We start from the raw sequence: 24,337 nt of genomic DNA on the forward strand, positions 1-24,337 counted from the left end.
ACAGCTGGGATATGAAGTGAAAGGCAGTATGTGGATGTGGATACATGTGGATACGTGTGGCTAGACGCAGATCTGCCTCTGCATAGGTAGACTCGACCGTGTATATATGCGCTCAAGACTTATTTTCTATAAATTGTAGATCCCACGAAGCCTTGGCATTCATGGAGAATTTATTGTTTGTTTTTTTCTCACATTCGCAAGCCAATAAATTGATGACTGGCGGAGTCTATTGACCAATGACCATCAGATTGTTGGCTCGGGAATGCGACAAAAACAAACAAATCTTTGGGTGAACTACTCCTATAAGAGGATGCAAGCACTACTCACGTTTCTTCTAGTAATAGTTACTGGTTGCACAGACTAGCAAAGGTTTATACCCGTCAGAAGGATTACCAGCACTCGACAACAGAAATGTCTTTCAGGCACTTTTTGTATTTAGTTTGCATTCGGCAAGCATACAATGTAAAATGTATGGTTTCGGCACAAAGCCTTCCTCAGCATTATACAGCATTGTACAGTCAGTGAAACTGTATGAATTTGAAGAAGGATCTATTATCGTGTATGCTGCCCTATGCCAACTAAATATAAAGAGCCCAAAGGACATTTCCAAGAGAAGAGTGCTAGTAATCGTTATACTGTATTGTATATATATACAAGACATGTGCATGTGTGTACTACCCGACACCTGTACACTTACTTGTGCCGTTAGGCATGTGCGTGCGTGTGCATGAATCAAATTGTGACGTGTGAATCCACCTTGCTGTGTATGTCGAGTGTGAGAGAAAGAAAAACGGTTGACAAATGGATCCGTTTGTACGCAGTGTGTGTGTGTGTGTGTGTGTGTGTGTGTGTGTGTGTGTGTTACCTTTTTGAGCCATGCCTGGGGCCCACTGTTGGACAGCTCCTCAGAGCTGAGGACCTGAGCTCCAGTGGAGCCGGTGAACAGTCCTGGGATGGTGCTGGACTGGGCCCACGCGTCCACCTAGGGCAAGGGGGTCCAAACACTCATTATGCAACAACATGTAGAGGAACAGTAGACCAGTGGTTCCCAAAGTGGGGTAGCTAAATGATAATTAGGAACCAAATGGACCCTTAGAAGTCTGCAAGACCCGGCCTAACGGGTCCATTTGTACACTCTCAGAGTTAAATTAACTTTGATTTTTACAATATACATTGGGGTCCCAGAGATAGAAATGCCATTAAATGGGGGTCCGTAGCCTAATTCAGGACAAACCTGGGGGTCCTTGAAATGAAAATTGGTGAAAATCACTGCCAAATCTTCTCTTATGGGGCTTCCTTGGCATATACTGTATTTTCTAATGGGGGTCCGGCGGGCTAATGGGAGTGTCAATTTGGGGGTCCTTGACATGAAAAGGTTTGGGAACCACTGCAGTAGAGGAAGTAATCCGATTGGTTGAAATAGCTCTCTACCCGTGCTGCTTCAAACGAGCATGATGGCACACCTAATCCAAACATAAAACGCAGCTGTGCCGTGCACCCCCCCCCCCCCGCACTTTTGGCAGACTTTTTAACGAATATCTTAATTAGAATATAATTGAGTTGACCTGGTTTTTTTTTAAGGGTAACTGCTGTATAATCGCAATATTACACCCGAGGCTGTGTGCGTCGCTGTCATTAATGGCACTTCCGCGCTGCCTAAAGTAAACGCAGGGCGCAATCGTGCCATTAATGACGGCAATGCACACCCTCTCGTGTAATGTTGCTTAATTGAATGACAGACATTTGTATCAAATTAGATTCTTGTCTTTGTTTCATCCAATAAAAGGAAGCCATGTATATTTGACTGCAGTGATAATGATATTCGGCAATTTTCAACACGTCTGTTTATGGATTCAGATTCAGCAATATTGAAATAAGACAGGGTTTTGCGGTGTGTGCATGAAATAGCATGGATTAAAGTAAGGCTAAATAAAAATCTAACCTATGCTCTCGTGAAATACCCCGAGACCAGTAGGGTTTTATGGAAGACGCTTCAGAGTTCATCCATGAAAGAGTGATTTATTTACCTGCTCCTGTGCACGACTCAGCATGCAAATGGCGCTGACGTCGTAGGGGTTCTCGGCCAGTCGCCTTTGGGCTTTGATCCTCTCGGTGACGGCCTGTGAGATGTCCACGGGCTGGAGAGAGACGAGGAGAACGTTTACAGGTGAGAGATCCAACAATGCTTCTCGTGAAGTTCGTTCTGAATATACATTCACGGGTCACATCTCGTAGTCATGGAAACACACAGTGCTTCACAGGGCTGTGCACGGGAAAGACATGGCTTGAAAAATACATAAATGACCATGTATTAGAATAGACTCTCTGGGGGCACGGTGGCACAGTTGGTAGTGCCGTCGCCTCACAGCTAGAAGGTCCTGGGTTTCGATTCCCGCTGGGGACGCTGTGGGCACTGGCGGCGTGTTACCTCCTCCGCGTCATCAGTGCCCATACCCGAGGCGGGGGTTGGCGATAGGGCCTTTCTGTGTGGCGTTTGCATGTTCTCCCCGTGTCCCCTACATTACATGCCGTAATCCTGGTCTCTAAAACTACCTCCCCCTGGCCAGCCGGGGCGCCTGTCTGATGGAGGGGAAAGGAACTGGTCGGAATAACGTGTCCCTTCCACGCGCTACGTCCGGCCGGGGAAATTCCCCTCTGTCAGGTGAAAAGAAGCAGCTTGGACTCCTCATGCATAGAAGGAAGCATGAGGTCAGTCCGCTGCCCCCCCAGGTTGGGGTTAGATAATTGGCACTGGGTGAAAAGAAAAACTGGGTTACAAAATCGTGGGATAAAATTTTTAGTAAAAAAAAAAGAATAGACTCTCTGTCGGGTGGAAACATGTCCAAAAATAGCAGTTCGCTCAAAACGTGTCGCTTCGCGGCAGGGTTCAAGCTTGCCATGATTAGACCGCGTAAAAAGATTTGCTGTCAAAATCAACACACACACACACACACACACACGCACACACACCTCCACCAGCATCTCACCTGTTGTGGAGGCTCAGGAAAAACGCTGTCGGTGGCGGCCACGAACGCCGGTTCCTTGACCGCGGTCGAAGCCGTCTCCCCGGACGATGGCGCCGCTGTTGCCACGGGAACGGCCGGCGTGGCCTTGCTGCCGGCAGGTGTGGCAGCAGTGGCAGCAGAAGAGGCTTTGGTGGTCTTGTCTGTCGTCTTCTCAACCGCAACCCAATCACCGTACGCACTCGGAGTATCGCCCTCCTGTTGGGTCCACAAAGACCACATAGTCGCGTGAGTTTTACCTTTGTTTTACATGATATGAATAATAACTGCAGGTTTTCAAGAAATACAATGTACAGTGAAAAATAGCATCACGATGCGAAGCGAGCCTTAATTTGTCATACGATGACATTTTGTCAGGGCCTTTCAAATGCAACCAAATGGTTTCGACAATATTCAGACGCATCTATACGCATCTATCCAGCCTTCCTCGCTGACTTCTAAATGCCAGCCATTTCAGGAATTTGGGGGATTTTTGGTTCGTCTTTTAACATTTGTCTTTTTAGCATTTCATTTAGCAACCGTTAGGCCGCTGAACAAAACCCTAGGCTCTGTGCCGAGCTGATTTGCACTGCAGTATACTGTCGTACCGGAAGTTATACAGGAACGCCTACTGAACAACTTTCTGGCCTTGAAAGCACATACAAACTAACAGAAAGGTGTCATCTGATTGTACTAAACGGCGTTAAACTCACCAAAATTAGAGCTGTATGGAAAACCTTCTTTTCAAACGTTTTCATTGAATAAAAAGCCGGATAGAAGACATTATTATGAGCTACTTTCTGTAGACAAATGCCATGTCAAGAGTTTGGAAGCACTCGTTTCCGATAATGCAATGTCCTGCTGCCTTCTGCATTACGTGACATTTAGAAACGGGTCCGTTGAGTGATTTCCAACGAGCGCTTCCAAACTCCCAACGCTCCATGCTGCTCAATGTTTTGCCACTCGGTCTAGATGAGGGGGCGGTTTGACTCCAACGAATGAATGCATTTGCAACAGTACCTTCTTGCGATGCTGAGACCCTGACGACACGGGGAACTCCTTAGCCATGCCTGCATCACTGCGCACGGCCGGGCGAACAGGCATATTCTGAAAGAGAAGAGAGGGGAGAGCGTGCTTGTCTTAAGTTGACGTGTTACGTTAAAAAAAGAGAGTACAGTATGTGCATGTCTATGTTAGGGATGGGACATTTAAACGGTTGACAGGATTAGCTCTGAAACAGTAGACCTCAAGGAATCCATACAGCAATGGAAAACATTTCCAATAAAAAAAAGATGACTTTACTTGGACACCGTTGTGTTCACCGTGTCTGTAACGAGACGGTTGGCTTTGTTTGCTGGATTCAAGTACTGATGTCAGTTATAAGATGAGATACAGTTGCTGTTAAGTGTGTGCAAGGCTCATGATATGAGGTGGTGCCATGAAGAAAACATCCAAACACATTGTCCCAAGTGTGTGTGAGTGGTTGTTATAACCTTACACCAATAATGAAGCTGATGGCTTTAGTCTCCTTCAGGGCGGTACTCCCGAATGGCTTCCCTTCGTCCTCCTCGTCTGAAACGTGCGGCTTCGCCACCGCCAGCTCGCCTTTACTGTCCACAATCATCTTACATTTCTGCATGTGCAGGCACACACAGACATAACTATGGTTATCTTGCCGTCTTGCTGAATCACTCACATTATTTGCACATTTTCCTTGAATCATTTATCGCCGACACCCCCATCTGAATTGTGTCCTCCGGGGCCGCCAGCCAGTCGTTTAATACGGCGACACCTTTAGTTTGAAAGCCGTTTCACTCAGAAGTCAGGAAATGAATTATCGCTATGCAACGGGTGCCGCCCTTGTTATTTAAAATCACCCAAAACATACATTTTGTAACCGGGGATCACATCGTTTAGAGAAATGAGGCGCAAATCAAGCTTGTTTCGAGACTGTTGAGCATCTGAACACTGGTTAAAATATTGCTCATGTACTCCCGGTTTACTGTTGACATACAAATCTTTATTTATTCATTATTATGTTTTTTCAGCTAAAAAACGAATTGAGAAACATTCTCCGCCTAAATCAGGATCTGAAGACTCACCACTTGTGTTCATAGAAGCTTTCAAACGACGTGTTTCGCTATTTCAGTTACACAAAAACAGTCAAATCCCCAAGTGCTCATTGAAGTGGGATTGTGATTTGACACACTACTGCTGGTGAACTTACTTCGGTGAACTCCTTGATGCTGATGCTGTTGGCCTGCTTGGCTACCTTCCTCTTCACCTCCTCCAGGCTGGCCAGGGTGGCCATGTTGGGCTGGGGCGGCCCGGGAGGGGGCTTGTTGGTGATGGAGGGCAGAGGGGGCAGCTGGGACATAGCACCCATACCGGACAGGGCTGCTGTCATCGTAGCTACCGGAGGGAAGACACAGAGAAGAGAGACAGACGGACGCAGAAACACAGATGGAGATGTGAGGACGGAGAGAGAGAGAGAGACAACTGGGAAGGAACGTTATGGTACGCATTCTCATCTCACTGCACAATGGATTAACCCATTGAGTGTGAGACCTGGGAACGATTCTACAAATATCTTCTAAATCCAAGTTTTCTGAAAAAAAAATCATGTTTCTATGTCAGTCTGAAAATATGTCGTTCCAGGGACCACCTCCCAGAAGCAAAGATTTGAGTTGAAAAGGGTTCGCTCTGAAAGAATATATATTCAAAGATTTTGCGACACATTTTCACGATTTTTCCAAAAATAGCAGATCTACAAGCTCGTGCCGCGCTATGAGCTTGTAGATCTGCTAAAAAAAATTAAACCACCAAAAAGGGGTTCCCCGCCCCAAAATGGGTTAAAGCAAGTCTCACTACGGAAAATGTTTGTATGGCCAAGTCCAAATGTGCTATTTGTGAATCAGTGTGAAAGAATAACAACTGGACGCTCTATACTTCTATACTATCCCCCCCATCTCTCTCCCAGTTTACTGTCAAAAGGCAAAAAGGCCCCCAAAGAAAATCTTTAAAAATGAAAAATCTCTGCTTGTGTCGTTACAGTTAATATCCGCTTGTGTCGTTACAGTTAATATCACAATTATCACAGTCAATATCCTGTCAAAGCACTCCCGAGTGTCATTTTGTGTATCATGATTCACGACCCTGGCTGTAGATCATAGAATACATGTATCACTTGAATATCTCCCCCCCCCCCCCCCGACTACTGCTACCAGCTCTCAAATAGCAGTCAACCTTTAAACCCAATATGGCACCTATATATACGGTATATGATTTGACAACTCGACCACCCAAAACTCTGAGCTGGAGCGGACGGCCATCCCAGGTGGGGAACCGTGGCAACGAGACATACCAGCGGTCATGCTGGCCAGGGCAGCGTTCATGGCCAAGGCGGGTAAGGGCATCATCGGCATGGGCATGAACTGCTGCTGCTGCTGCATCATGCTGGGTCTCAGGTTGTCAGGGATGGGCATGCCCGCCTTGGCACACATGGCAGCCGCGTTGGCTTTGGCGATCTCCAGCAGCTGCCCCTTGTCTGAGGGGAAGAAAAAAAACGGGGGACAGAATGGTTCGTCGTTTAGAAAACTTGATTTGAAGCTGTAGCTATAGCTTTCTTCAAAACACGAGAGGATGTCCCGAGATTGTATGCGACGGCATACAAAAAGCTCTGATTTCTTATTCCATTCAAAGAAAATCCCTAAAACCTTCCAGAGTTCCCGTATATCAGTTTCAAACCGAATAGAATAGCTTTAATTAAACATAACCAATGCGAGATTATACTACATTCATTAATTGAATGTGTAAAGTAAATGAAACATATTACACATTTAACCCATTTTGGGCGGGAACCCCTTTTGGCGTTAGCATTATGTTATGCTTTAGCTATTGAAAAATAGCAGATCTACAAGCTCATAGCGCGCCACCGAGTGGCGCGCTACGAGCTTGCAGGTCTGCTATTTTTGAAAAAACGAAAGAACGACTGACATAGAAACATGGCTTTTTCAGAAGACTGCCAGGATGTAGAAGACATTTTTTTAGAATCTGATCTCAGGTCAGAATGGGTTAAATCACCTTGCTCCTTTGGCATTCACTTCACGGAAACCAAAAGCGAATAATCCGAAAAATAACAAACAGCCATAAATCTCACCCAGTTCTGTGATGCGCGAGGGGCTCTTGCTGTTGCTGCGTTTCTTGCGCGGCGGGGACCTGTTCTTGCGGAGGATGAGTACGGGCGAGTGGCTGGGCTCGCGCTTCCAGCGGTCCCTCTGGCTGAGGCTGTACGCCGCCCGCCGCCGACCGCGGGACCCCGAGCGGGAGCGCGACCTCCTCGACCTCCGGGCCGCAGACCTGTCCAAATAAAATATCACGTGTAACTCACATGTCCGTGGGTTGTTTTTTGATATCGTTAACGTCGGGGCAGAAAAACCTCAATATCTCCATATTTTTAAGCGTCACATGTGGTGCGAAGCGACGCGTTTTGATACTTTTGAATTGAAATCCTGAAAAGTGACAGTTTTGGACACATGAGGTTTCTACCCGACACATAATGGTCACTGTGCAGCAGAATCCTGGTATCACCAACAATATTTCATCTTTTTATGTTATTTCATAAATTAGTTATTTTATTACTTTCAACATGTGACAGTGTCGCACACAAGAAGCAAATTTGAGATGCGATGAATTGTGAGCTTATATAGATCTGGTGTTTTAGCTATTTTGGAAATTCTTTGAAAAATGTTCGCATATGCCCAAAATAGATTCAGTTTGTGGGTTTTATTAACCAATGAAAAGTATTAACAGGGACACGTTATATTCTTATTTAATACTCTTAGTCTATACTCTAATAATCTATAAAAACTTCTCGTGGTTTGATATCACCCTAGAAATATTCTCCCACTGGAGAAAAAAATCTAATTCAGTTCAGAACTAAGCAATCTAATAATGGACTGCTGCCGTCTCTGGTGGACAAATCTGAATCCAGCGACAGAGCCTCACAATGAAGGTTTTGCTAGATCTGTCACCTTCTAGTCTCTCTAGTATAAACCAACTAAATAATCACAGAAACAATACATTCATATAAAAAACAGAACCGCTGCTCGGTCAGATGTGGGCTTTCATCCAGAAACAGTCGGGAACCTCAACGGCTGTTTTTGGGACGACTGTAAAACCCAGGATCTCCCTTACCTGGACCGGCTTTTGGTGCGAGACCGCTTTCTCCGCGGCGGGCTCCTGCTTCGGGACCGGGACTTCTTCTTCCGGCTCCGAGAGCGAGAACGGGACTTGGTCTTTTTCTTCTTCTTGGACGAGGAGGAGGAGGACTTCCCGTCTTTCTTCTTCTGCGACACTGGGGACTTTGACGCTTTTGTGCGTTTCTTGGCTGGCGGTGACTTGGTCTTCCCAGCTGAGGTGGCGGTGGTGGTGGTGGCGGCGGCGTTGTTGGGGTCTTCTGCGGCGCGGGGAAGAGAGGAGCCGGTCGCCGCGCCGCCGCCTTTCTCTGGAGAGCCGGAGCGGGTCGGGGACGAGTGCGAGGTGGCAGAACTCGTCCCTTGCTTAGATCCTGCCCGGTTTGTAGGGAAACACAAATACCGGCAAAGTTTCGGATTATAACCTGGACTTGCGAATTTCTACAGAATTACTTGGAAAATAAATCAAATTGTAAAAATGTTTTACAGCTTTCTATTAAAGATTTGTACGAAAGAAATATTCAAAAGCTATATACTTGGTCAAAACGTCCCCGTGTTTAACCACTTGAACACCAGCGTCTCCATATTGGGGCAAAGATTCGGCAAAAATACATGATCTATAAGCTCTCAGGGTATTTTCAACCAAGAGCTTCAGTGTAGAGGGAAATACTAGCATTCCTAGTATAGGAAGACTCCGGTAAACGAAGTAAACGCATGGATAAAAGCTAATTAAAACCGCACGACTGAGGCCAAGACCTAATCTGCGATGAGTGAATTTGAAACAGCTTGAAAGGAGCCAACCACACACTAGGGCTGCATTTCATTAAACAAGCAAAATATGAAGAATTATGATGTTATTATGGTATAGAGCCAGCCAGTTGAATTACAAGCTTACAATGTGTTGCAGACGTGCATTGTAAGCTTGTAGCCTATTTCCTATTAGGGTCCAAATGACAGCTGTGCTGACCGAGAACTTTAATCCATACTGTAGGTGTTTAAACAGGGCATTCTTCAGTTAGTGTCACAACGTCAGTACCTGCTCTCTCTTTAGTGTCCTCTGCTTTTTGTCCTTCGCTCCCCGTTTTGGAGCCATTGCTCCGCTGGTCAGCGCTCCGTGGCGGATCCGTGCTGGCGTCTGTGTGCTCCTCTGCGCTCTCTGCTGCCTCAGACAGAGCCACCAAAGGCTGGGGAACTCTGGAGGACGATTCGGAGGACTGAGCGGACCCCTCCGGCGCTCCCTTCTTCTCGGAGGAGCTGGTGAGAGCAGGACACCAAGGGAGTTCAGTAAATACACAGTAAAATGTGTAAATGAATAACTTTTGTTTTGTTTGACACCCGCGGGACACGGACAGACACCCAGCACCTGAGCTGAGCTGATTTGGAACTCTATAAGAGCAACTTGTATGTCTGTGATCCACCCTCATAGCACTGACGAAGGTCCCAGGACCGAAACGTTTGCTAACTTTAACTTTATACAAATCGAATGGTAAAACGCACGTTTGTTTTCAACCAAACACACCTGAAGGTTTTTGTTGTGCATTCACTGTGTATTCACTATTCAATAAACGTCTTGGTGAAATTACCTCGCGGTACTGCCGACGTCTTGGAGTGGAAATGGTTTCCATCCTCCTGCCGTCGTCAGTGCCTCAGCAGCAGTGGAGTCAGAGGGAGGAGGCGGAGATGTTCGCTCCTCTTTGACCAAACACTCCTCTTTGACCAAACACTCTTCTTCGACCACACGCTCCTCTTTGACCACACGCTCCTCTTTGACCACGCGCTCCTCTTTGACTCTGACTGTGTCAGCCTGTAAAACGACAGAGGTATATTAATTATTATTACACTATTTTCAAAAGGCAAAGTACCGCTAGACCAGTTGTCTTCAACGTTCTTCTGGCCGAGGACCCCTTAGCTTAGAGAAAGATGGAAGACCCACTACATATTGTGTAAAGTTACGTTCCATATTAACCTTTTTCATAGATAGCTTCATAGACATGTTTGACAGCACTATCCTCAGTGTTGTGTAATATTAATTATTTCTCTGCTATGTACGAATATGTTCATAACCCCCAGCTATGGGACGTTATTTTCAACGAGGCGTTGTGGGCTTGTAGAATCTGGTATTTTTGGCGAATGTTCTCCTTAGAATAGGCGCCCCTCTAGTAGTAACTCTGAGGACCCCCTGATACCCTGTTCAAGACCCCTAAATTAGACCATTAGACATTCAACTGAGTGCACCCAATGTGTATGGTGAATGCAAAGAATAACATTCTCCTGCAAAGTCTCCTCCTGTGCTTCCTTATTTGTCCAGCAGGTGTCGCCTGGTCTTTGCCTATCGCCTCTACTTTCTATTAGCTCTGAAATAAATCTAACTGAAATGTTCACGTCAAATTAAGAAACACACATTGTAAAGATGAGCTGCAGCCCAAGAGTAAACGCTCTGCACACCTGCCTCCAAGTCTGCGCTTCCTGCTAAAACCTCTGGTAGTGCAGTTTCTTAAACAATTAACACAATATTTAAAATTATGATTATTATTAGTAACATTGTTCCTACATACTGCCAGTGCCAACCAGGTGAAGAAATCACCAGGGCTTTAACCTCTGCTTCTACTAAATATCCGAGACCATTGTGGTTTTATTCTTCTAAACGAGAGAATATATCACTACTTTACTTTATAAATAAAGATTGGGGAAGCATGAGGTCAGTCCACTGCCCCCCAGGTTGGCAGAGGAAGTGTAGTGCCCAGGATTAGATTAGATAATTGACACTGGGTGAAGAAATCTCTCTAGGTCGTCCAGCAGATGTTTGCTTCTACGGGATGACGGCCTCAGCCTGGAATAAACTCCCACTGCACCTTAGACTGGCACCCTCTTTTGTGAACAAATGAATATATCATTTATCAATGTTGAGCTACACATTAAGCAGCACAGTGGTTGACATTAGTTAAAATATATATATATTATATAAAAAACCTTTGAAGATCCCTGGCCTGACCCAGCTTGTAGATTGGCTCTATTCACAGAGAGATTGTGCGCACATCTTGTACCTGAATTTAATCCAGAATCAAGGAGATCGTGAAACATCCGCACACTGGTTTAAAATTTTAATTTGTTTTATTAAAGGCGCAAAGCTTCACCCTTTAGGTGTTCATCAGGCATATTTGCCTGATGAACACCAATAAGGTCAATAACACCAATAAGGACCAATAAGGCAACTTAGGGTTGCCACCTTTGAGATCTTGAAATAAGGGACACTCTTTACGCCTGCCGCGGCCTTGCGGCGCAGGCGTGTGCGGCAAGGCCGGCAATACGTTGAAGCAATAAGTTGAAGCAATAAGTTGAAGCAATAAATTGAAGCAATACGTTGAAGCAATACGTTGAAGCAATAAGTTGTAGCAATACGTTGAAGCAATAAGTTGAAGCAATATGTCGATGCTAAACTATAATTTAACTGGGGACCCCCTGGAACTCCCTCAAGGATCCCTGGGGGTCCCCGGACCTCACTTTGGGAACCACTGGTTTAGGCTACTTTAGGTAGTGTGTGCCTCCCGCTAGAACAATTGTGCTCATTTTAATATTTCCTGTGTTTTGTTTTGTTCATTATTGTTAAATTCAGTGTTGACGTGTAGGGGCTATTTAGGAAAATAAGGAACAAACTGCGTTCCTTATTGGTTCAATAAGGGACGCATCATTTAATTCTCAAATAAGGGACGATTCGGTTTATTTTAAGGGACGGGTGGCAACCCTATCCTCACTGGTAGGTGAGTCAGTAAGTAATACAACAGCAGCGACAACAGCAATAATGTGTGTGTGGGTCACTGGGGTGGAATCAATTTACTACATTGGGGAGTAAAAGTGGTAAAAAGAACGATGACACATACGGTAGATTTGTTGGAAGGCCGGTCCTTATTGGAGCCAGAGCCTCTGTCTCTGGATCCTGAGCGCCTACGGTGAGAGGGGGACTGGGATTTGGATCGAGACCGCCTCCGCCTGGGAGACCTGGACCGACTTCTTCTGGATCTCCTGTCCGACCGCGACCTGTGGGGGAGGTAAAAGGGTGAAATGGTTAACACACATCTGTGCGGTTTTCTGTGAACTCTCTCCCATCCCCAAAAATGGAATTCTCTGTAAACTCTCTCTCATCCCCAAAAATTGAATCTTGGATATTTATCATGCTTAATAATTCACACCAGCAGCAGTGTTATTGTTTTGCTTTCACGTTCTAAGAAAGTGGCAAAGTTTGACACTGAATATGACGCGGAATATGACGCGAGAAAATAAATAGTATTAGTATTAAAAAAAATAAAAAAACAGTATACTCTGTCTATACTATATATATATGTTGTCTTATATGACACATTTCCCATGTATTTAGTTTATTCAGTCAAAACAAACCCTTCAAACCCTCTGCTTACACAGATTTAAAGAAAATAATTAAAGAAACACAGTAATAGCAACAGCTACTGTTGTTCTCTCCGTGCAAGAGAAAACAGTCAACCGAGTCAAGCGTGCTTTTATACGCAGCAACCGCACCTGGATCTGGATCTGGACGCGGTCCGCGACCGCCTGCGGTGCCTCGACCGCGAGCGGGAGCGAGTCCTGGAGCGGCGACACCTCGACCGCGAGCGGGAGCGCTGGCCTCTCCTCACCGAGCGGGAGTGGGACCGCGAGCGCTGGCCTCTCCTCGCCGAGCGGGAGTGGGACCGCGAGCGGGAGTGAGAGCGGTGCCTCGCCCGGCCGTCTCTGCCACCGCCCCCTCTTCCTCCTCCTCCTCCTACCTTCTTGGAGCCGTCCTGTTCAGGAACAATGACACCACGTCCATTACTCTCATTATAATGCAGTGATGCCATATTGCTAGATCCTAGTCGCAAACGAGTTCGTAAAAATAGCAGATCTACAAGCTCACAAGCCTCACAACATTTATTTTTTTCATTAAGCCTAAGCAGATACAGGCTATGAGAAAATACAATTCAAAGAGCCTATCAATGACCTGCAGCCACTCAGTCAGGCGTACAATATTGTCTAAACTGAATGATTGGATGAATGACAGTCCTTGAGCTTTGTGGGGATTACAGTCACATACTGAGGAGGTGTTCGTTCAGCCTCTTCTTGAAGGCGTGAACACTAGCTAGATGCAATGTCTCCAACAACCACAGGGGGAGAAGGCAGTTCCATGTCCTTATAGCAGAGTGGAGAAAGCTCCTGTCAAAGGCATTTGGTGTTTGACTTGGGGGGTTTCCAGGGCGTGGCTTGGTAGTACTCTCCGGGTGATTCGACCTGAGGTGTGAGCTTGAGGTAGCAGTGCTTTGAGGTCCACTGGACAGTTGGGACTGTGCATCTTGTAGAGAACAGTTGTTGATGCAACTGTTCTGCGATGACTCAGCTTAGCGTAACATTGTAGATTGGCTATTTTCACTACTTCTTTTCTATTAATTATAGAATTTCGTTCATTTTTCTTTTATTTGTTCATTAGTTACTGAACAAATCATTTAATTTTGGTTCATGAAAAGTAACCAAATTTAGGAAACAAAGAGTTAAGGGGACGAATAACAATGTGTCCATGACCCACAAATGGGTCCCGGCCCAGTGTTTGGGAACCAGTGCACATAGATAATGATGTCATGATGACTGAGTGATGTCACAGGCTGGTCAAGTTGAATTCCCAGCCCCACACAGTCCCCCCCATGTGGATCCCGAGACCCATGTGATTCACTTTGTATTGTTTTGGGTTTATTTTTTTACCTGTTTAGGGATGATGTCGGGCAGGGCCTCTCGGTGCCGTGACGACACGCCGCCGCCGTCCTTGTGTTTCGACTCAGACTCCGAGTCCGAGTCCGACGAGCTCTTCTCGCCGTCTTTCCTCCTCTTCTTCTTCTTCTTCTTCGCCAGGGCGTGCCCCTTGTGTCGCTTGGACTTGTCATCTTGATCTGGAAGGGTGGGGGGGGGGGGGACGACAGCCTTTTTATTTTCACTTTGTTTCTTGTTTTATTTTTACTTGTGTATAACGCCCGGGATTTGAACTCGGGTCTCCCCGTGTGAAAGTCCAACATCTTAACCCACTAGACCAAAGGTGGAGATATGGGGGGGGGGGAGCCACTCTGCTACACTTGGAAGGTGTAACTCTTATGCCTGAGCCCACCGCACGACAACAAACCATGTCCCAGTACAGACTACAGAGAAGTGTTTCTTTTGACAGCAGAATAACACACCATTTAGTATTAAGTCCTAAAAAGCTAAACAGTATCCAGGTCTGGTGAGTCGCGGGCGTGTGCACGAAACGAGCACACGCGCAACAAATTCACGGGACCGCACAAAAACGCAGGTCTCATTGAAAATGAACTATAGGCGTGTTATATCGCTTCACGTTTGAAAGTCCCTTTAGTCTTAAGAGTTTTTTTTTTTTTTTTATCCCACGATTTTGTAACCCAGTTTTTCTTTTCACCCAGTGCCAATTATCTAATGTAATCCTGGGCGCTACACTTCCTCTGCCAACCTGGGGGGGCAGCGGACTGACCTCATGCCTCCTTCTATGCATGAGGAGTCCAAGCTGCTTCTTTTCACCTGACAGAGGGGAATTTCCCCGGCCGGACGTAGCGCGTGGAAGGGACACGTTATTCCGACCAGTTCCTTTCCCCTCCATCAGGCGCCCTGGCTGGCCAGGGGGAGGTAGTTTTAGAGACCAGGATTACAGCATGTTTTTGTGAGGGTATCTACCCTAGGGGACACGGGGAGAACATGCAAACTCCACACAGAAAGGCCCTATCGCCAACCCCCGCCTTGGGTATGGGCACTGATGACGCGGAGGAGGGAACACGCCGCCAGTGCCCACAGCGTCCCCAGCGGGAATCGAACCCAGGACCTTTTAGCTGTGAGGCGACAGCACTACCAACTGTGCCACCGTGCCCCTTAACCGTTTCCGTGCGGTAAAGGTAGATTTACGTGGTTCCATTCCCAGCGCTTCAATGCGGGAACGGGAGATTCACGTTTACAGTATGTTTTTATTGATTACTTTCAATCGCCTTTCTACACACCCGAGCACTTTATCTACTAGCACAGAACGGTAGCACAACACTCCGATCACCTGATCACAAAAAAAAAGAAAAAGATGCCTCTCCCCCCTCCCTTCCTGAAAACTCAGGACAGGAGGGGCTCAAATGCTCACTATCACACAATGGCGGCCCCCATTGCGAGCGTAGCTACTAGCTAGCCCTTAGCCAGATCACATTTCATGACATCCGATCGTATCTAGCTAGGCTTGCTGTTTCTCACTCACTGAGACATGCCCCTGCATGTCCTGAGACATGCAGGGGCATGTCTCAGGGGAGGGAGGGAGGAGGCGTCTTTGTGTAGACTCTGTTTCTCTCGGAAGGAACATGCTCGCTCGGACTTGTTGCCACTTGCCATAATGGACACCGCACGGATCTAAAGTCTGGTCTCCCTTCCTTCATCATCTCCGGGTGACGGCACGGTTATTTTGTTATGATGATCATGTCTTTACAACTAAGACGCACGCGCCGCTGTTCTGACTTTACCAGTCAGCAGCAACAACAACCTCGGCGAGCCAAGTTGGAACGATACACAGCGACAGATGGATAAATAATGACAATGCGTCTTCGCATCGTTCCATCTGCCCGCCGGGGGTCTTGATCAGTCATCATCATAATCTTCATAAAAAAATAAACAAAACAGTAGTAACGTAGCCCCAAGATGTTCCAGTCCCAATGTCCCATATGCTCATTCTTTAGCTCATACAAACGCCATTTAGTCACAGACATTGACAGGCAGATATAAAAATGAACACAAATAATATCATATACATACTATACACTGAACGAAAGCCCTGAATGTCTACTTTTAGGAGGAAAACAATATACACATTGATCCCATGTACAGTTTGTCTAATTGTTTATTGAATGCAGCTTGCGGCCACCAGAGAGAACTTTAGAGAAAGCATGGACCTGAAGAACTATTATTCACAAAATAAGGCCTATAGCGACATGTACATACTATATACCGTATGAAACGGAAGACTCTCTGCTTTCATAAGAAAAATACTAATACTGTAATAATAATAAAAATCACACCCCTGTGAAGTGAGCAGTGCAACATTGCACTGCTCACTTCACAGGGGTGTGATTTTTTGTTCATTTTTATATCTGTCTGTCAATGTCTGTCAACTTCAAGCCTCCATATCTCTGCTGTTTTTTCAAATGAGCAGCGTGCAGGCAAAAGCAGGTGTTAGAAAAAGGTCAATATCTCCAGAATGGAAGATGGTAAAATCATGATTCTTTTTTTTTATTGAAGTGGACAAGTTAGGCTTTCTTTTGATTTATGCGGTGTGATTCTCGCTATAAGAGGGCCCTCGCTGTGGGCCCCTAAAAAAGTTCAAAACTCCATAGAATCGCTCAGCATTGATTGGGTCGGCAGCCCACAGCCCGCCAGCACTAAAAGTGTTAAGAGTTCATTTTGATAGCAAATTCTGATTTAGTCTTAGTGCTTTCTTTTCCTCCATGCTAACCCCTTATCCCTGAACTACTTTGCCTTTTTTACTATTTTGAAAATATTTTTTGAATAGTTCATCTAACATCAACACGTTGTGAGCTTGTAGATTGGCTATTTTAAGTATTCAAAAATGTTTTTCAAAATAGTAAAAAAAAGAAAAAAAGAAAGGCAAAGTAGTTTAGGGGTTTAGCATGGACGGAAATAGAGCCCTTAGTCTTTTGAACACACCATTTCACTTTAGTCTTAAGTCTAGGACTAAATATCCAAAATCATAGTATTTTAGTCTTAGTCAACAAAATTAACACTGGTACAGCGGAACTTAAGCGTAGGGTTTGTTTGTGTTTGCAAACACAAAGTGTGCTTCTGTTTTGTTGCCAAGTCTTTCTTCCTCTTTACGGGTGCTTCTATTACTGGAGAAGGAAGTCAGCACACTATTTCTGGGCTCCCAGTAGGAAAGTTATTAGAAAACGCATGCAGGTCTTCATCAGGTCTGATACAATACAGGGAATAGGCGTCTTGTATACAAAATAAGAGGACAGTCACAAACAATGGCAGCTGTTGTACTGATTAACCACTGACTGTCCTCTGTTTTTGTGTACAACACGAACAACAATTTCTACTTGGAGCTGAGCAGATGTCCCTTCCTTGTCCCGCGTACTTATTGCAGTTTAGCACCTGTACATTTTTGTTGGAATGTGCGTGGTTCTCTTTGGACTCTGCTTCCGATTTCTAGCTGCTATAACCTCCTCAATACACAGCAATACACTGTTTACTGTTAGCTGGTGGTACTCTGTGCTTAACCCATTCAGGACTTACGTCGAAATTAAAAAAAATCTTCTAAAAGAATATATATATATATTCAAAGATTTGTGCCACATTTTCACGATTTCTCAAAGATAGCAGACCTACAAGCTTGTAGATCTGCTATTTTTCAATAGCTAAATTATAACATAATGTTTAAAACACCAAAAGGGGTTCCCGCCTAAAATGGGTTAATGTCCCGAGCCACATTGCTTTAGTTGATTCCCCTGCACTTCCTAACACTTCCAGTCCACCGTATGCTAGCTAGAAATGAAGACATTAAAGGACCACTTCACCACTTTTCAACCTATCTTCAGTAGGTCCTCACAAATAATCATGAAAACACAGCGCAATTTTTTGTGTGTGTCTCATAGGACTGGGCAGTTCAGAAACCGTCTTCCAGTGACATCATCAATGGGGAATACAAGCTAATAGAAACTGCAGGCTTACTAGTCCTGAAAAGTTGCAATGCGAAAATGGAAGCCATCGTTCTCACGATAATGAAAGTCTAAACATTTTTGTAAAACAATCTTGTTTAAAAATAAGTCTGCCTAATGATGATGTCACTGGAAGACGGTTTCTAAACTGCCCACAGCACTCCTATGAGACACAGACTGAGTAGGAAAAAATCGTGCCATTTTATCATGATTATTAGTGAGGACCTATTATATGAAGATAGGTTGAAAAGTGGTGAAGTGGTCCTTTAAGTCAAATGAAGGAGAAAGACAAAAGAGCACAGAAGGAGAAGAGAGAGAGTCAGAGATACAGTGAAAGCCTCCTTACCTTGTTCCTCCTTCACTTGCCCTAGCTTGTCCGCGCTGTAAAGCAAAGAAAACCACAAGCCATCAGTCGTGTTTGACACGTTTCTTCAATTTCTGAATTCATTTAGAATTAGGCATGGAAAATATGAAAAAGCTACTACTGTGGAAGGGTTATCCTATATTAATTTACTTTATTGACCCTATAAACAATTTCATATAGCTATGGTTTTGCCCACTCAATTCATAATTAACGTTCCAATTTTGAAGCTCTGGCTCATGGACAAAGAGCCGGTTCAACCCTGGTGGAAAAAGGGCCGAAGTGTTTTGAGCTTGCTACTTTTGATGCTTGTGTATGACGCCGTAGTGTGATTGTGAGAGGGAGGATGACTGATTTAAGCAGTCACACTTGGCCTGAGTCAAACTAGAACTGGACTCAGAGCTGGGTGTGGCTGCGCAGCTGTTGTGCATGGACTTGATCAGGTTAAATCAGTCATCTCCACAAACATTGAGGAGAGAGCCTCTGTCCGGACAGTGGAGAGCCATCTGCTCTTCTGTGTAAACTGACATTGAGAATTTGTGAGGCTTTCAAATTGTTATGCCCTGGCTTAAGAGGAATAAAACAGCCTACTTGAGAACAACTGCCTGTGTCGTGTCCTTCCTGGCCCTGGGTAGTGACTACACTGTCACAGTGATCAAGCAGAAAGCTTCAGAAAACTGTCAGGACATTAATACAGACATGCTTTTGTTGCATATAGATTCGACATACTAACCGAAAACACTGAGAGGGCTGTGTGTGTGTGTGTGTGTGTGTGTGTGTGTGGGGGGGGGGGGGGGGCTTACTCAAACTGGTTACTTCCTGTTGAGTCAAGTTCACAAACCGCCACATCACTGGTGGTTAAAAAACGTTCCAGTAGCACCATGGTTTTGCATGTGCGGTTGTCAACAGGATGCAAGCCTGTTGTTCACTTCAAACTTCCTCAAACTCAATAAAACCGAGGTAGTCCTTATTGGTTCTAAATCCACACTCACCAAGCAACCTAGCCCCTCTCGGAACCCTCCATAAAGCTTTTCTGAAATTTGGATGTCGCTTTATGTAGGGTCCCTGTGCGTTACTTTATTTTCGTATGGGAATGTTGGAACGCGGACATAAACATCCTCCGCATAAATCAATCTGCGCTCTTTGACGACTCTTTTTCGTGTGAGGGTTTCTGAATGTGTGAACTATAAGTACCTATACATACCGCTGCGAATATCTCCTGTGTCGCGGAAGCCGTTAATCCTACCTTGTTTATTGACACCTCATTGTACCGCCTATCTGGCTAGCTAGTGGCGCTATAGCTATGACGGAGCAGATCAGAGGCAGGAACGTAGCCGGCACAAGCCAACCGCACATCGGAGGCGGTACAATAAACGGTAAATAAACAAGAAGAAGCAAAGCGACATTTTTAATCAAACATAGATTAAAAATACTTAACGGCTTCCGGGACACAGGAGATATTCGCAGCGGTATGTATAGGTACTTATAGTTCAAACATTCAGAAGCCCTCACACGAAAAAAAAGGTCGTCAAAGAGCGCAGATTGATTTATGCGAAGATGTTTACGTTTATTTATGTGTGCGTACCCGGTGGCAGGGTGGAGGTGGAATAGGACCCCATGCTCTGGGTCTAAAAAATGTCAGAAACTTCAGTAGCATTGGGTTCTGCTTGTAGGGCTACAAGCAACCCAGTTTCACCCTCACCATAGACAACTCCTCGGTTTCCCCTTCCCCTCAGGTTAAGAGTCTGAGTACCCTGAAATGCGCCTTATAATTAAAACGTATTATTATTAAAGCACAGTTGGATATTTCACGTCGCGCAGCCTACATTGTTTTTGTGATTTCATTATTTTATTTTATATAATAATGAGGGAAAAAAGATATGTGTGATCTTGCTGTATGTTAAAATTCTAAAAAAAATAAAAAGTCCTTCTCTAGCTGTAGCTCTGAGCAGGGAGGTGGTGTTTATCGGCCAATTTTCAAGACTGAAAATGATTTTTTTTGCAAATCTGCAGTGATCTCATTAAATTACCCCTATGAAATCCTCAGGACTGATATCAGTCCCCCAGGACTGAGAACGTTAAGCCCTGTAGACGGAAGTCCATTTGGGACAAAAGTCTGTGGACACATTTCCGACATTATGAAAGACAGATGTAAACAAAAACAAAAAGAATTGTCGACCGATCAAAATAAGCATAGGAGGATAAAACCGCCGTGCACGGTCGGACCTGAGGTGCATGGAGTTATTTTTGTTTTGTTTTGTTCTGCCTCTACCACTGGCTATTAATGGTTATAACATCATCAGAATTCGGTAAAAGAAAACGGCTACTCCGGGAATTCTCCTTTAAGAATGAATTCCAGGTTTTCTTAGCCTGTCGACACGAGGTTATGTCATACGTCTCACCTGGACGGACGCCTGGCCCCTCCGCCGTCCGACTCCGCCCCAGACTCTGTGCTGCTCTCCTCCTCATCCCCGTCCTCGTCCCCGGTCCCCTTCTTCCTCTTTTTCTTCTTCTTCCTCTTCTTGCTTTTGTGTTTCTTGTGCTTCTTGTGTTTCTGCTGCGTTTCCTCACCGGCTGCCTCTCCTTCCCGGGCGCGTGGCTCGGAGATGCCTCTCGGCAGAGCTGTCACGATCACAAAGTGAAGTTGCTTGAAGTTGGCGATTAACGTCACACAAACAGTTGCGATAAACGATTTAACTGCGTTTTTGGCATTAAACATTGGAACTTTGAATCAAAAGAGAAATTTCAGATTGCCTTTAAGGCTTCATAATAAAAAAAGATATGACAAGTAACTTAAATATATGAAGAAATTACTGACATTAAATTGTATACATATATAATATATTTACAAAAAAAGGTAATAGCGGAGATCTACAAGATCTGTGTAGATCTGCCATTTCTGCTTTTTTATATTTTGACAATTATGCTAAATTAATTGTGATTATCTCAAATAATTGCATTGGAAGATTATGTAATAATTGTGACAGGCCTACCTCCCCGTGCTACCTCCCCATCATCTCCTCTGGGCTTGGGTTCTTCAGCGGGCCTGAAGGGATTGAGAGAAAACCCAAAATTAGTTCATTATTAACCCATTTTGACCTGAGATCAGATTCTAAAAATGTCTTCTACATCCTGACAGTTTTCTGAAAAAGCCATGTTTCTATGTCAGTGGTTCTTCGATTTTTCAAAAATAGCAGACCTACAAGCTCGTAGCGCGCCACTCGGTGGCGCGCTATGAGCTTGTAGATCTGCTATTTTTCAATAGCTAAAGCATAACATAATGCTAACACCAAAAGGGGTTCCCGCCCAAAATGGGTTTTAATGAACAAATTTACATCTTTGTTTTGTATCGTAATATAGAACATAGAACAGAACGTTTTTTTTATTTTTAAATTAACCACTGGAACCCTAGCATCCCTATTCTGAAGGCAACATTAGCCAAAAATAGCAGATCTACAAGCTTGTAGATTGGCTATTTTCGGCAAAGAGGTTTGGAGTAGATGGACAAAAGAGAAGACCGTCGTACAGCATTAACGTCCAGTATTGAGGGTTAAGTGGTAAATTAACGTGAATCCAACATATTCATATGTGTAAACAAACAAACACTGACAGTGCTGTCAAACAAGTCTATGAAAAAAAAAGGTCTAATTTGTAACGCAATGTTATACAATTTGTAGTGGGGGTCCCGCTCTGCTTCATATCTCTTTCTCAGCTATGGGGTCCTTGGTCTGACAAACATTGAAGACCATTGCCCTGTTATAGAAGCTGGGACTGTCAACAATACAATTAATAATAACAAATGGTTGGTTTGTGAGAGAGAGAGAGAGAGAGAGAGAGAGAGAGCGAGAGAGAGACTTTGTCAATAGACACGGTATGCCCAGACCATTCAAATTCCTTTTCTGTGGTTCATCCAACTTTATATGAGGAGACATGGTGAGCTGACATATTGTCTTTTCAATCTCTGGTTCCTGGATTTTTAACACGTTATCTTTTACTATTCATGTTCATTATTAAAAATGGTATCATGTCGAGACCAGTAGGTCACCTCCAGAACCACACATGCAATACATAGACAGATAAACAAAGTAAAACCCTGTGTTCATTTAAAAACTGCAATCCGGAACATATTTAACCAATATGGTGTATGCAAAGGCTGCTTTAGCCCCACAAGCAGAACCCAAATGGTACTGAAGTTTCTGACATTTTGTAGACTCAGTACATTGGGTCCGGCGTCAGCCTGCCACCGGTTACGCACACATAAATAAACGTAAACAGCTTGCATTAAGTCGATCCGCGGACTTAGACGCCTTTTTTTCATGTAAAGGCTTACTATACTACTATAAGTACCTATAAATACCGCTGCGAATTCTCCTGTGCCGCGGAAGCCGTTAAGTATGTTTGATTAAAAATGTCGCTTCTTCCTACCTTGTTTATTGACACCTCATTGTACCGCCTATCTGGCTAGCTAGTGGCGCTATAGCTATGACGGAGCAGATCAGAGGCAGGGACGTAGCCCGCAAAGCCAACCGCACAATCGGGAGGCGGTACAATAAAACGGTAAATAAACAAGAAGAATCAAAGCGACATTTTTAATCAAACATGGATTAAAAATACTTAACGGCTTCCGCGACATACAAGATATTCTCAGAGGTATGTATAGGTACTTATAGTTCGCACATTCATAAGCCATCACAAGAAAGAAAATCGTCAGAGTGCGCAGGACGACTTAATGGGGGGTTTGTTTATGACCGCGTTCCAACAATCGCATTCGAAAATAAAGTAACGAACAGGGACCCTACATAAAGCGACAATCAAATTTCATAAAAGCTTTATGTAGGGTTCCGAGAGGGGCTAAGGCTGCTTCTGAACTGCCCTCCTGTGAGACACAGACTGAGTAGAAAACATTTGTGCCATTTTATCATGATTATTAGTGAGGACCTATTATATGAAGATAGGTTGGGAAGTGGCCCTTTAAGAGTGTCTGCTAAATGTCTAAATTATAATCTGTAAAGCAGTTAAAGTATTAAGATGACTACTGTATGCACTATGCAGTACTGTACTGCCTGGAGATCACCAGGACAAGGAGCATTGCCTCTTATAATAGATTAGTTTGGTCTACTGTGCAGGAGACTGAGTTGATTCACTGATGAATTGATTTAATACGTTATTAACAGTTTGCAAAAGAAAAAGCACAGGGGGGTACAGTTCAACAGTGAAAACACCAATCTACAGCAAGAGGTCGTGTGTTTCTGTAGGTAAACACTTAAAACAGCACTACACCACTCACTTCTGGGACATTATTGGTGAAAAATTAATTTGTTGTTTAGTTTTGTTGTGTAAACACAGAGCGTGGACATTTGGTTCCATTTGTACAACACTCAGTAGTTTAGAGTGCAGCCTTTTGTTAAAAAGAACATGCAGTTCACTTCAGTAGCCATGGTGGCAATTATTGTTCATGATTCACTGTATTTGGTTATGATACCTAAAACATACACATACTGATAGTTCCTACGATGTTTTCAAAACACCGATACATATGAGTATTATTATTAGTGGTGTATTTTGGGACACGCACAGAGCAACCCTACGTTGATCATTGTTAGCATTGTTAGCATGTCGGCTAACGTTGTGTAAAGATGTCTCGACGCATTCTGAAATGACTAAATACTAATTAAAGGCTTTGGAAAAAATAAACGTTATGAACTGGCATACATATAGAAGTGTTTCATATTGCGTCAACGCACCCATTATCGCCATGCTGGTCCTCAATTTCTCTTATTTTATTCAAAATAAAATCCTGGAAGATGTGTTCTATGTTGGCCGCCATGTTTGTGTCATTGTGTGTAACTAGGATACAGACCCGTGTTGCTCCACATACCTGCTTGATTGGTTCCATGCTAACTCGGGTTCCTAGTAGTTAACAGTAGGTTCCTATACTTCGTTCCCTGGATATGGGTTTACCACATAGTTATAAGGTTTACCAGTGGTGTAAAAACTTTTTACATTTGAGTACTTTTTACTCAACATTACTCAAATGTTTTA

The 24,337-nt window shown here is 44.3% G+C and overlaps 1 protein-coding gene across 2 annotated transcripts in view; it reads right to left on the reverse strand.

Moving 5' to 3' along the window:
• sonb (SON DNA and RNA binding protein b) overlaps positions 1 to 24,123 on the reverse strand; it is a 33,827-nt gene extending 9,704 nt beyond the window's left edge. For both annotated transcript variants that reach the window (XM_080758196.1, XM_080758197.1), the window contains exons 1-18: positions 24,040 to 24,123; positions 21,289 to 21,341; positions 20,698 to 20,917; positions 18,281 to 18,315; positions 13,937 to 14,121; positions 12,728 to 12,987; positions 12,076 to 12,232; positions 9,781 to 10,001; positions 9,234 to 9,451; positions 8,199 to 8,571; positions 7,162 to 7,361; positions 6,367 to 6,549; positions 5,230 to 5,414; positions 4,501 to 4,635; positions 4,023 to 4,109; positions 2,988 to 3,221; positions 2,028 to 2,138; positions 866 to 982 (exon numbers count right to left, since the gene is read on the reverse strand). In XM_080758196.1, coding sequence (XP_080614322.1) covers positions 866 to 982; positions 2,028 to 2,138; positions 2,988 to 3,221; positions 4,023 to 4,109; positions 4,501 to 4,635; positions 5,230 to 5,414; positions 6,367 to 6,549; positions 7,162 to 7,361; positions 8,199 to 8,571; positions 9,234 to 9,451; positions 9,781 to 10,001; positions 12,076 to 12,232; positions 12,728 to 12,987; positions 13,937 to 14,121; positions 18,281 to 18,315; positions 20,698 to 20,917; positions 21,289 to 21,341; positions 24,040 to 24,122 — 3,057 coding nt within the window. In that variant the 5' untranslated portion in view covers position 24,123. The remainder of the gene's footprint in view (positions 1 to 865; positions 983 to 2,027; positions 2,139 to 2,987; positions 3,222 to 4,022; positions 4,110 to 4,500; positions 4,636 to 5,229; positions 5,415 to 6,366; positions 6,550 to 7,161; positions 7,362 to 8,198; positions 8,572 to 9,233; positions 9,452 to 9,780; positions 10,002 to 12,075; positions 12,233 to 12,727; positions 12,988 to 13,936; positions 14,122 to 18,280; positions 18,316 to 20,697; positions 20,918 to 21,288; positions 21,342 to 24,039) is intronic.
• Positions 24,124 to 24,337: the final 214 nt, after the last annotated feature.

This window comes from Protomyctophum bolini, assembly GCF_963924005.1.
Source record: "Protomyctophum bolini genome assembly, chromosome: 24".
NCBI classification, from domain to species: Eukaryota; Metazoa; Chordata; class Actinopteri; order Myctophiformes; family Myctophidae; genus Protomyctophum; species Protomyctophum bolini.